The 13,408-nt window shown below is 37.0% G+C and overlaps 1 protein-coding gene across 3 annotated transcripts in view; it reads left to right on the top strand.

The window, feature by feature from the left end:
* The first annotated feature begins 473 nt into the window (after positions 1 to 473).
* Positions 474 to 13,408, top strand: part of per2 (period circadian clock 2) — a 28,809-nt gene continuing 15,874 nt past the window's right edge. For 2 of the 3 annotated variants that reach the window (XM_043224816.1, XM_043224797.1), the window contains exons 1-3: positions 474 to 659; positions 8,331 to 8,811; positions 13,099 to 13,197. In XM_043224816.1, the coding sequence (XP_043080751.1) occupies positions 8,426 to 8,811; positions 13,099 to 13,197 (485 nt within the window). In that variant the 5' untranslated portion in view covers positions 474 to 659; positions 8,331 to 8,425. The remainder of the gene's footprint in view (positions 660 to 8,330; positions 8,812 to 13,098; positions 13,198 to 13,408) is intronic. The other variant, XM_043224807.1, reaches the window with a different exon arrangement.

Raw genomic sequence — 13,408 nt, 5'->3', positions numbered from 1 at the left:
AAATGTACGTACAATAACGTAAAGCAACTCCACTGCAAATAAACAATCCCTAACGTATCTACTGGATGATTCCGAGCAATCACGCACGTCCATCCGAGCTATTCTAATAGCATCACATGCCGTGTTTCGCCCATACAGGGCGAGACCACATTGACTGTACACACACTTGTATAACCGTTTGTATAACACTTCGGCGTACTCGGCTTCCCCGGACCAACCACACTCTTTTCCCTCGTCAGCGTCCCATTCACCAGCTTTCTCTTACTACTGATTTGCCCATACGCAGCGCACGCCGTCACTGGCCATGGGTGTCCACGTGAGACGTATGACATACTTATGTAAAGAGACTGGCGGCGCTCTCGGCCAATCGCAGCGCTCCTCTGGCATTTCCGCATTTTCCGCACGCAAATAAGCGGGAACCGACCAATGGGCGCGCTCGGTGGGAGGAGTTTGAATTCAGGTCATGCTGCGAGCTCGGCAGATCCAGGGCAGCGGTGTGAGAGAGCATTCAACGCTGAAGTGTGTCAAACTGACGCTGCGGCTTGACTGGAATTTCAGGAATATATATATCTTTTTTTAGCCGGACTTTTAGCCGGACAGGACGGAGACGTGCTTTGAGACAGCCATCCTGCGCGAAAAGAAAGACTTTAAGTTGTCAGGTAGGATACGTTCGTGTTTTAAAGAGCCGGAGGTTGAGCTGTTGTATAACACTTTCCATTGACTGCAATGTGACCGGTGTTCATAAACAAGTTTGTGTCGTGAACACAAAGTGATGTTGATAAAGAAGCACTGTCGCATGTGTTAAACGCGCCGATTCTGTCATTTGTGTGTCAAAGATTGATATTTTATATGTATTAAACTTTGCCGTTGCATAACTGTGTCAGTGATTAGGTCATCTTCGGTCAGTGCTCCAGAGCAAAGCCCTATATATCGCTACAGTTTTTTCCTCTTTGTTGACTTCAACCAAAAACAGCCATATAACTTGTCGAATTTAAATGCACCTATTTACTGAGACTGCAATATATTTAGCTTTTGGTATAAGGCAAGAACTTGTAATTATGAGACAGCCTACTAGCCTCATTGTCGTGGCAAGCCATTTTAACATTTATTCCTCAAAACTGAATAGTTTTGTTTTGTTATGAATACTATTTACACGTCTAGTTATAAATGTTCTTGGTAACAACTGAAATAGTTTAATAAATAATAATTAATGTTTAATAAATATTGACTGGAATATATAACTAAGACATATTTTTATGGTTATGTAAGGAATAAGTAATGGGTTATAATGAATAACAGTAACAATAACAGTACTATTTAATAATCAAAATGTAATTACAATGTATTATTAATTCAGAAAGACAACTGCATAACTTGTATAACATAAAAATTGACACTGTTAATAAAAGAATAAATGTTTAATTAGCTTGCCACACATTTCCCTCGCAAAAATGAAACATTCTCAGCTTCATCTTCTGTTTTGATATGGATGTGGTCGTTCTACGTCATTGCAGGCTGTATATATAATTGTCACGAGTAGAGTCATGTATGTTAGATAATGTCTTTCTGTAACGCATGCCTCTGATGCATGGTTCAAATTTATGAAACAATGAATGAAGCACTTATTGAACGCTTTAGTTTGCATTGATTCACTGCTACGATGGGATTATTTGAACTAATATTTTAACGAGTAAAGAAAACGCATTTATTTCTTCTGCAATTGTTAGGCAGAATGACGGTCTTAGTCACCATTCACTTTGATTGGACCTTTTTGCCATATAATGAAAGTGAATGGTCACTGAGCAGTCTTTCTGGCTAACTCTCCTTTTGCATTCCAGAAAAGCAAAAATGGCATATGGGTTTGGAAAAAAGACGTTGTTGTTATTTCTGGCCGTGCTTCGCTTTTAAATTGATTTTTAAAGGGTAAATATAGCCTGAAGTTGGCAGTTTTCCACTTACAGTAGGTTGGAGCGTATGCTGGGTAGTTGAGCTTGAAGTCAGATATGCAGAGGAGGGAGGGGGTGTTTGCAGGCTATTAAAACTGACCTACTCCTACAAGAGGTGCTCCAAATACCTTTATCTGCCTCTAATGTATGAAGCACATAAACGTGCGTGACTGTCAACAAAAGTCAAATGTATTTTATAGCACTTTACACAAAACACTTTTCAAAGCAGATTATGTAAAATCATGCTGTTAATATTCAACAAGATGATAAAATAAAAAAGCAACTTAAAATTAAAAAAACTGTCAATGCTCTATAGCATATATTGGCCTGTATGTATGCAGATAAACTTTATATAAAGAGCTGTTTGATAATATAGGATCATTTTCTCTTTTTATAAAAAAAAAAAACTGCAGCTCTCAGAACATTTGTGTTTTTATTTTGGTCTTTTTCTCAAAGCTTACTCATACATTGTTTGCAGTCATTTCCCAAATTGTTGTGTGTGGTATAAGCTAATTCACATACATTTTTATTTGCATATGTTGCGATTTATTCAAATTAAAGCTTACAAATTTAATAAAAGTTTTTTTTTTTTCAACATCTGCTTACATTCAGCAGATGCTGCATTTTTAAAATGGAATCGGGAGGAAGAATTACAATGCTCTCCTTTTTCTGTTTTGCATTTAATCTATTGTCTTGACCAAGGCAGTGAATGCTGCACAGCTAGATCCAAATGAGAAACCAGAGACACATAATTGTTAGATCTATTTTTATAACATGCTGGAATAATGGTTAGCGTGCAGCCCTGACGTAACTTACCATCATTTGCTCCTAACCGTGGCTGGACACACAAATATTTTCAGCATCTAATACTAGATACAGATTCTCATTTTACCATCTTCTGAAGGATGGTGCGTATTATATTGATTTTGTAACAACTGAATTCAAATGGTTGCATTATCCATGTGTGAGCGGAAACAACGGCTTTCTTCAAATAATGCCATTTAAATGCATGCTGTAGGGCCAAATGGGTCGTTGTTGAACTCTAGTGCTAGTGTGGGTGAGCAGTTTATGGTGATGTGCCTGATATCAATACTCGCTCAACTAGATAGGCTGACAGCATTGGCAGTTGAAATGGGATTGGCTGCTGGGGAAGAGGCAGTGGGTGGGTAGGAAGTGATGACGCACGAAGACAGTCCTCGGGTGCATTTTTATGTATTTACAGACTATTCTTGGCAGAGTGCCACACGCACAGTCCATCAAGCCAGAGCTTTCGTTGATATTATCTTTCCAAGTTTAAAATTTAGCCTTTCAGTAGAAACGGGACATTCATGCAGACAATGTGATTGTTTTAAATTGCATTTGTTTTTTGTGATTTTTTTTTTTGTATTATTTTATTAATTGTGTACATTCATATTAAGAATGCATGTATATGTAGCTTAACAAAAAACATTTTATTCTACATGGAGCATCTGAATACTGCTCGTCATATCTCTGTATTATCAGACAGTTTTAATCATGGAATAATTTAATAATAAACTATAAGGAATGGATTTTTATTTTTTTTAATTCCAGTTGGTTGCAATATTACTGAGTTCAGTTTTCGTTTTTTTTGCACAATTGAAAATGTGTAAGTGGCTCCATGTGACTATTACAAATTATTACAAGTGTTTGGCATGCAAACGTAGTTTTATTACATTGCATAATTGTTTAGTGACAGAATCTCACATATAGGCATGGACCTCATACACTGTCTTATATCATTCTCTGTATGCCCTCGATTTCATCAGCTTGTAACTCGAGAAAAGCCTCTCCTTCCCGAAATGGGTCCTACCCGCACAAAGCAAGCAAAGTATCTGCGTATGAGCATTAAGATAAAACCGTTGTGATTTACCTTGAGGGGTTTTCCAACTATTAACCTGGCCCTGCCACTTTCACCTTTCTCTGGCGGTGCTCATCTGTGCACTTAAAATAGGTAGAGGAGTAGGAGTGAAGATAAGTAATTCATTGATGGAGTGCTTTTTTTCTTGAGCAGATAGAGAGGTCTGGTTGGATCCAGTTGCAGCTGGATATGCTCACAATAAAAATTTGCTCTTTGTTCGTTTTGCAAGCACATCTTGACTTGGAGATCCCAGAAGCGTTTCCTGAAGTCATTGTGTTAATTTGCTCACCTGTGAGTCACCTTTCAAAAGGCGTTTCCTTTAGGACCAAGTGCTCAAAAGATCTGCAATGCTCCTCTGTGCATTATGATAATGCATAGAGCAAACAAAACATGCCGAATTTAGGTTTAGCAGAGGGATGAGACACTTACACAATCTAATCTAGAGGTCCCAGCACCTGCCTTTGAGTAAACCCAATCACACGTGTCTTCTTGAAAAAAAATTTGGTTAGCTAGTTGCCAACTCCCCTGCATTATTACCAAACAGCTGTTTACAAGGACACCTTGGAATATGACTACGACTTTAGTATTATGTAAGGCTAGGTGACACTCAAGCAACTACATCATTACATCAGTTCTAGTGAGTCACATTAGAGCTAATGGCTTGTCAATAGTTAATTAAGACGTGCGCAGGTAGTTTTTTAATGGCACGTATGTTCATTATTTTAAAGGCGTAAACATTAAAGCATGAACATAAATGTTTTCACTGACTACATTCGATCAGAACCATGTGGTTAATAAATTTCTATAAACAATAAAGATTTCAACTCACTCTGCCAAATATTCTTTATTAATTTATTCAAATTAATAATAATAAAATAATGATAAAAATTGTGCAAATTAAAAAACTGAGAAGCATTATTGTTTCACTGTATTTGACATGTAACCTATTAAATCAGGTGCGACCCAACGCTAAAAAAGGTTAGATGCCAGTAAAATTCACAATTATCAAATTTCAATACCACACTATTAGCCCAATTATTATTTTTATATTGCACCACTTTGGTATACTTTGGTACTTTGGTTTACAAAGTTTTTTTTTCTCTTGCACTTAAATGATTTAAAATCACTTACATTTTTAAATTGGTAATATAAAAAAAAAAAAAAAAAAAGTGCAATTGATAAACTTTCCTTACAAACCACGCAGTGAAAACCCTACCAATAATCAAGATGAACTGAGCTCTACTGATTATAAGACTAAAAGTGCTCCGGCTGTATTGCGGTTGTGTAAGTTCATGAATCTTTAAATATTATTAAATCTCAACACGGTTCCAAAGCACAAATGTGTGTCAGCAGATTGTGTAGGACAGCTACAGCCTAAGAACGGTTTTCCTGTCACATGCTACGCTCAAATAGTGTATTTCTAAGCCATGACCTGATGGCACAGGATTGGCGCCGTGACATCACGGAACACGGACATCAATCTCTGTGTCTAATCTTTTTCAGAACTGGTGAACTCAATACTTAACATCAAGTGTAACAGTTCAGTTGAGTCAAAACATTTTCCGACAAGATCTGACAACACCATTAAAGGCTGGTTTTTAATCTCTTAGTATAGTTAATTTAAAAAAAATCACATTTGTGTGCAGTTTTTTTACAGTGACTTTTACTTTATAACTTTAAACCATGACCTTAAATCTAGTTCAGCCTTCTTAGCTCTGCTGAATGTCTTGATTACAACTGAAATATACTATACTTTGGGTTTTGAAACCAAATGCTTTGAAGTTCAATATGAAGTTCACGTATGTGCGCCACAAAAATGCATAGTATTTATATTATCACATAATTAGTTCTAATTTTGTCGAAATGTAAACATTTTAAGAATGTGAACGATTTGCATTCAAAACTCTCTGTAAACTTATGTAAGTCCTTATATAAAGCATGTAGTAGCCCATGTGCCATTGCTACTCATTCAATTACATAAATGTCTCTAACTTGATATGAGTTATAAAACTGCCTGCGAGGTGACTCTGTGGTTCATGGTTTATGTGTTTTTGGGAGGGGTTTGTCTGATCTCTTAACATTTTATATTGGTTAGAGAGAAATATTAATGCATGCATTTTAAACCATTTTGGAATGCAATGAAAGATGCTGGAGATCAGATGTGCTTTGTAATAAATGATATTGCTGCTGGCCTGTATAATTAACCTGTATAATTAAGTGATTTGAAATTTCTCTTTCTTGATTTCTGTCTTTCATGCGTTGTAGACAAACACAACTGAATTTAGCATGTATAGAGTAAGAGTTGTTGGTCTTTGAGGTCAATGTCCTGGAAAAAAGTGCTGAATTGGCAGTGAGATTGTGACTATAAGCTCGTTTAATAGTGTTGCCAGTGGACTTGGACATGATATTTTTAGAGGCAAAGTTTGCTTAAGAGGCCAGGAAGGTATTTCAAATTGTTAATATTATTATCCGCGTTTTAGTTTTTCATGTTTTTATACATGTATGCTGACTTTGTCTTTGTAGTTAGTCTAATGTAGTAGCTGCACACATAATCAAAAGGCAGTGTGGTCTGGCTGTTAAATTGGCTTTGCTGTTCTACGAAATTGTGTTTGCAAAGGTTTCTTCCGTTTAGTTTCTACCAATTACTACAGATCATGTGTTAGCCAATGTGCTGCTCATCATAGAACCTATGATTGTGTTAGAAAGGGATATCAGTATAGGCCTGCCAGCTGTAATTATATTAAAATGCAGTGTTCTTCTCCATGGCCACCAGGCGATGTATATTACAGGAATATGCCCATAGGGTTTAAATAAAGTTCACGTTTTTTGGTTAATAACGTGACGTTTAAAGGTCACATTTCCAATTTTAAGAAGAATAAAAGCACTCATTTAGACTGGGTTAAAAGGTTGTAGTTAAAGATTCACGCTGAAAGGCTGATAGCCAAGTTTTCACGTGCTGGGGTTTACGTAAGCTTGTGTTAGATATATGGCTTAATAACTGATACAGTCTATTTCATTTTCTCTCTCAGCAGTGTCACAGTGCCTGACCAGTGAGTTACTATATAACTGGAAATCCAAAGGTTAGTGGAGGCGTGTCATTGCCCTGTAGGTTACTGGGTTACAGTAGGCACTCAGCCAGACATATTAAAGTGTCATTGGTGCTAATAATTCAAACAGCTGTAAGTTGGGTAGGGCACCAAGTCATAAGCCATTGACGTACGTTAGGTAGGGCTGGCATTATGGTAATATTGTGTGATTATATAAAGGCAATGATTTTACACGTGAGAATGACAAAAGAAACGTGTCTCAAGGGGCTTGATAGGTGGAATTCGATAGATATGTGCAAAATAATTTACAGTAAAATAATTTGTCAATGTAGAGTCAAAATGCTAAATGTGCATTGCTTCATGATTTTATATAAGCTAGTTTTCAAAGGTTTAGGACAGTAAGATTTGTTATGCACTTCAAGGCTGATTTTATTGATGAAAAAGTTGAAAGGAAATTAAAAAGGCAGAAAAACAATAATATATATATATATATATATATATATATATATATATATATATATATATATATATATATATATATATATATATATATATATATATATCTTTGTCACAAATATTAAAATATTAATTACACACAGGTGTTCCAGTAGAATCAGATGTAGAAAGACTATATATTATTTTAGTAGTACTGTATGCTATATATATATGTAATAGCACAATATATAAGCCTTGCATAGTAAATCTATTCATGTCTCGGTCACACGGGTAATCCACTAACGTACTCTACTCTCTGTCAATCCTCCAATCCTGTTGAGTAAAAGAGTGGTAAGTCACGAATCAGTAACCTGAAGGTGTCCTTCCTTAATATGGCCCGTCTCCATTCCTGACCAGGACCAGGAAACTTGGCTCTGGTTTGGAGACTATTTATTTCTTCAGAGCAAAGGGATAAGAGTTTATTTTTTCCCCTTCCATTTTAATGGCAACATGAAGGGACGAAAACCAGTCAGGGCCAGTTGTTGGTCCAGACAGCTGTCTAGCATTCGTATATGTGCACTTGCTGGGATTAATTCTTTGAAGGTGGCGGTGTTTACAAGCCGAAATGCCACATCTGTTAGGTTAAAGGACACCGTACAGACACAACTAGGGGATGCTAGAGACTCCCACCTTTGAACACTGAGTTTAGGCTCTAGAGGACCAGACAGAGGCTGGCCTGTCTATAGATTGTGGATCAGACAGGGTTGTGTATGCTTCGCTTTGATGTGAATTTGACTTTTTCAACTTTCGACGTTCTGCTTTTGACGGAGAGTGAAGTTAGAAGTGCGTGCAACTGAAGATGTGATTTTTATCTCCCGTGCACTGTTCAAATTAGCTCTGTCCCATCTTGCCCTTGTTTTCTTATGACGCTCAAAAAGTCCAAAGACAAGAGTTTCTGTTTACCAGTTTGTTTTCTTTTTTTCTTTTTTATGACTCATGTTCCATCTGTTTTTGTTCCTGCAGAAATCCGAGCATCATCTACATTCTCTCTGCATGCCCCACCATGAAGATGGGGTGATTTTCTGGCTCCTTGCTTAAACTTCGTCAAACCTGTTCCGATGTCTGAAGACTCGGAACCCAAACCGTACCTGTTCTCCTCCTTGGAGGGGCAGGATGAAGCAGCCGGATGCAGTTCGATGTCATCGCTGCGTCGCATGGGCAGTTTTGCGGAGGGGGCCGAACTTGGCCTGGCATCTGAAGGTAGTGACAGCAGCCAAGACCCTCCCGCTTCGCCCCACAACACCCGGAAGATGACACATTCCCTCCACGAGGATGTGGAGATGAAGAGCAGCGGGTCCAGCGGGAGCGGAACCGAATCCCATGGCAATGAGTCCCATGGTAATGATTCCCATGGAAATGAGTCCCATGGCAACGAGTCTTCTGGGAGTTCCAACAGCCGAAGCAAGGACTCAGCACTGTTAGAGTCATCAGGGAGTAACAAAAGGTAATTTAGTTATATTCTGTTTGTCTCTGACATGCAGTGGCTCTAAAAAGTATGTAGACACCTTAGCTTTATCACTTTGGTGGTATTTAGTGCATTTGACAACCATAAAAATCACACAATATTACTTTTTATAGATTATTTGCAAAATAATCTAGTAAAATTTAAAATATTAGATTTTCTGCAAAATTTTTATTGATTTGGCAAACAATTTATTTTGATTTACGCAAACTTTTTAGGTAAAAAAAAAGTGCTTGTACTGTCTGATTTTTGTAATCTAAAGCTGTAAAATTCAAATATTTCAATGTGCAAGTTGTTTTGGAGCCACTGTTTTGCACTGAAACTCTCTGCCCCTGAAAAACAACAATGCACTGCAAAAACCAAGAAACCAGAGAGCGTGAGTGCTTTCCTTCGCCAGAGGATATGACACATTTCTGAAGCGTGAAGTATACAAACAAGACTCATTTTAAAAACAAACACGCAATTAAAAAGTTTGTGGGTATTTCCACATAAATGCATCGCTAGACAGGTCACATTTTACAGTGTTTATATCAGTAAGAGTGTAAAAAGCATATTAAAAATATGATATTTACAATCATAAAGATATACTTTAAAATGAACTGATGGTGGATAGGTAAAATATCTTTTTAGTTAACATATCCTGCTGTTTGACACGCATATTATTGCTAACAACTATTTCTAACTATATAAACAGTATTGTTAATAATGATTTGTATGCTGCTAATGACTTCAAACTAATTGACAGACTACATGCAATATTTGCGCTTTTAACAATATTTCTTTCTTGTACGTGACGAACCATAATTTGGATTGCACAATTTCTAGATTAATCTCTATGGAGACAGTTTGTTTGTTTGGCAGTATTGACTTAGTCATGTAGCAACCCTGTGCCAAAAGTTTTGCATGCGGATACTCGTGCGATTTGTTTAACCATTGAAGGGCTATGGAGGAGTTTTGCTTTGCCTCTAGACGGTAAACCAGAGCATATAAAAAAAAAAAAAAAAACTTTTCATCAACAACAATGTGTTTTTCTGTCTCCTAAGGAACTTCGACGTCATTTCTACCCTCGTTTCTCACCTACTTCATTTCTAAGGTTACTGTAAGGTCAAAGACATGCAGAAACATTTGATGGACATGTATTCAGATTGTTGAGTTGCAAGACCAAAATCAGATCTGCAGACTTTCTTCACATTTAATTCACCAGTTTTTAGAGAGAGGGATTTTAGAGAAATTTAAAAGAAAAACATGCTCAGTGTTTGAATGTTTGCTTGGGGCTGTCACCTGTTGCTACGGATGTTAGTCAAAGTACATTGATTGCTGAGTCCTTCAAAACCTTGCTACTTTTCTCTGTTTATCTCCATCTTTTGCCCTCCGTTAAGAGGTTGCTTCCATCTGAAGACTTTAAAGAGATTTAAAAATAGAAGCATGATGTTCGTGGTTGCCATAGTAGACATACCACATACTGGAGATGGCAAATAAAAAGCTTAATGCTGCCATGGTGAAAGGTTATTGAGAGTGCTCATTAACACACATGCGTGCGTTATATTTATTTTTCAGGTAATTTAAATATTTGTGTTCAAACAAGGACCTTAAATAAAGTCAATAATTCTGCTTTATTGTATTACAATGTTGCAATATTACAATCTACCATAGCTATATCTTAATTTTTTTTTTTTTTCATGAAACAAAGACAAGATGTAGATGTAGACAAGAGACTTTTGTTGTAACATTTCCCCGTGTGTTTCACATGGCATTACAGCATCAATCTTGCAATTTTTTTTTTGGCTAAAAGTGTATGTATGACTGAACTGTTAGTTATTTCCTCCTCGTAGTCCAAAACTGAGAGGGAACACCAAAAGCCAGAAGTTTCTTTCAGGCAGCATAATGTGTCATAATGCATCACAAATATCTCTTGGGACAATAGTAAATAATATAATAAATAAACTTAATAAACATTTAATAATTTGGGTTAAAACATCTGGCCCTGTATCTGGTAGAATGTTATTAAATAATAATTAATAATAACAAAAATGTAAATTTATTTATAAATTGACCTACAAATCTGGAAACTTATAGATTGCTTTATAACTATGGTACTACCACAGCTGGCATTCAGGTCGCAGTTTATGGAAATAATCATCTGAACATCACGTTTCAAAGCTTTTTTGCTTTAAAGTTTTGGCATATTATTATCCTGGATTTCCAGAAATCTAATATAGTGGTATCCATTCTGAAAAGAAAATCAAATAGAGAGTCTGGCAGCTATAGTGCCCAGCTCACCGTAAGTATTTCCCAGACATTTGCTCCGTGGTTTCCAATGGCAACACACTGCTTGTTCTCGTGTACATGGTGGGTGCGGTCCAATGAGAACTCTGGAAAAGTTGAGAGTTTCTGCCTTCCGTCATTCTTTCTTTCTCTTCCGCAGGCGGTTTTCATTAGCAAGCAGTTAACAACCAATATATTAGTATTTTTTTTCTTGAATTTAAATGGCTAGACACTGAACACTGTTCTTGTTTCCCGGTCTCATTCTTATTTTCTTTCCCCTCAAGCTGGATCTAAACCAGTCTAGGAGTGTTTTTGCGTCACTGCTGTGTTTCCTAGACTTATTCCCTCAGTGATTCATGCATGTCTTGTGGCAACAGGTGCTTTGTATCTATATATATACAGTGGATGGGTGAGGCTAAATGAAAGATCTGGAATGCTTTTTGTTCGCTTTTGTCTCTTTATCTTTCTCACAGACAGTCACGTGCCCAGATATACGTCTTTCTACCTCTCCATCCGTTCCTCTGTCCATCTATCACACTGAAAAATGTGTTTGATTTACATATGAAAACAATTAATTCACAGACTTTCAGCAATGTGAAATGAAGTCATTAAGTGACCCAACTAACTAGCCTGGAAGTGATTTTATTCAGTTTCATGTATTTTTGTATTATAGTATATGTAAATAAGTAAAAATATGCTAAATATCGAGCCCTTTGTAAAAAAATAAGCAAAAATGTAGAATATGAGGGGAAAAAAGAAGATAATGCAATATACAAATATTGACATGTTTGGCATTATATTGGTCTTTCTGTTCACTATTGTCATCAGCCTCTGATGTGACGTGCTTGCATTCCTTTGTTACCTGTTCAGGTGTTTTAAAGGCGTGAGACGTGTACAAAGTCAGCATGTAATGAAGCCACACTTCCCTGCATGTGTAGTTGTATAAATAATCTTCCAAATTCTCAGAGCTCATTAGCTTCCTGAAATGACTGACTGTATCAATAGCATCGAGACACATTGCCCTGCTAAACTAACACAGATGTGCTTTATATAATTAGCTCACCTACGGCTAAGACGCGCAACATGTAAAGCCTGTTTCTATTCAAAGCTACTTAGTGGGCTATTTATAATCACCCCTGGTGTATTTATGTCCCTCAGCATGTCACCTGCAGCTGGACGTTGGGCTTGCTGTAGTATCAGCGCGCTAAGTTGAGCGGTTTAATCCACCTTGTCTCAGTTATCTACTGTACTAGAATCCTGCAATGCAAGCCATTCTTAGCTGTGCTAATGGTGGCCCGGCTGGGAATGGCACATGGCATGGTGTTTTCAAGGGAAAGTAAGGATGGTGGACAGGTGAGGATTATATAACTGAGATGGAGGGCCGTGTCCAAGTGACCTCCATGTGGAACAGGAGCACCTATTTTCTGTTCGATTGTCCACAATGATTGAAAACGTCCTGTGAGAATGTGGTTTTGAGCTGAAGCTATTGCTTGATTTATTTATTTTTTTTCCTCCTGTGGCTTTAGTCCCTTTCAACAGCCTGTCCTGACTGGCTTCGGCTGTTACACTGAATGAATAATTTGTCGATAATGTCGCCATGTTCGTTGCCTGGATACTCTGTGTCACACAGGCAAAAACAATTTGAGTTTCATGCAAATATGTCCTGGCTGATTCTTTGTTGGTTTGGGCCAATGTATTTACTTTACTGTATTTCATCACAATAGTTAAGCAATAAAGAGTAGGCCAGTGCTTCCCAGGACTCCCTGCCCTGAACACTTTGTGTATGTCTCCCTCATCTGATACACCTGATTCCTCTCAGCAGCAAGAAATAAATTGGATGTTCTGATTAGGGAGACATACAAAATGTGCTTTGGCAGGGGGTTTGGGAAGCACTGGATCTAGACGTGCATGATAAAATTACATCTGCAGAGATTACCATTCATAAAGGAGTTGTTTGTAGTTTATGACTTGTTTTTTTTATGATGCCTTCATGTTTCTTTACAGCTCCAACTCTCATAGTCCTTCGCCGCCCAGCAGCACGAACGCCTTCAGCCTTCTGAGTGCCAGTTCAGAGCAGGACAACCCATCTACCAGCGGCTGCAGGTTAAACACAAACTTAACACATAACCCTTCCACCAGTGTCTGCAGTATTGTATAATTTTTTATTTAATTTAATTAATTAATTTATTTATTTTTTTATATTATATTAATATTTTATTAAATTATTATTTTATTTATTTGCAATTTAATTTGGAATTTATTTAAATTACTTTTTATTTGTATACTATTTTGTATTTTTAATTATTTTTTTATC

Source organism: Puntigrus tetrazona, chromosome 2 (assembly GCF_018831695.1).
Source record: "Puntigrus tetrazona isolate hp1 chromosome 2, ASM1883169v1, whole genome shotgun sequence".
Lineage (NCBI taxonomy): Eukaryota > Metazoa > Chordata > Actinopteri > Cypriniformes > Cyprinidae > Puntigrus > Puntigrus tetrazona.
This window is presented reverse-complemented; position numbering and strand designations above follow the sequence as displayed.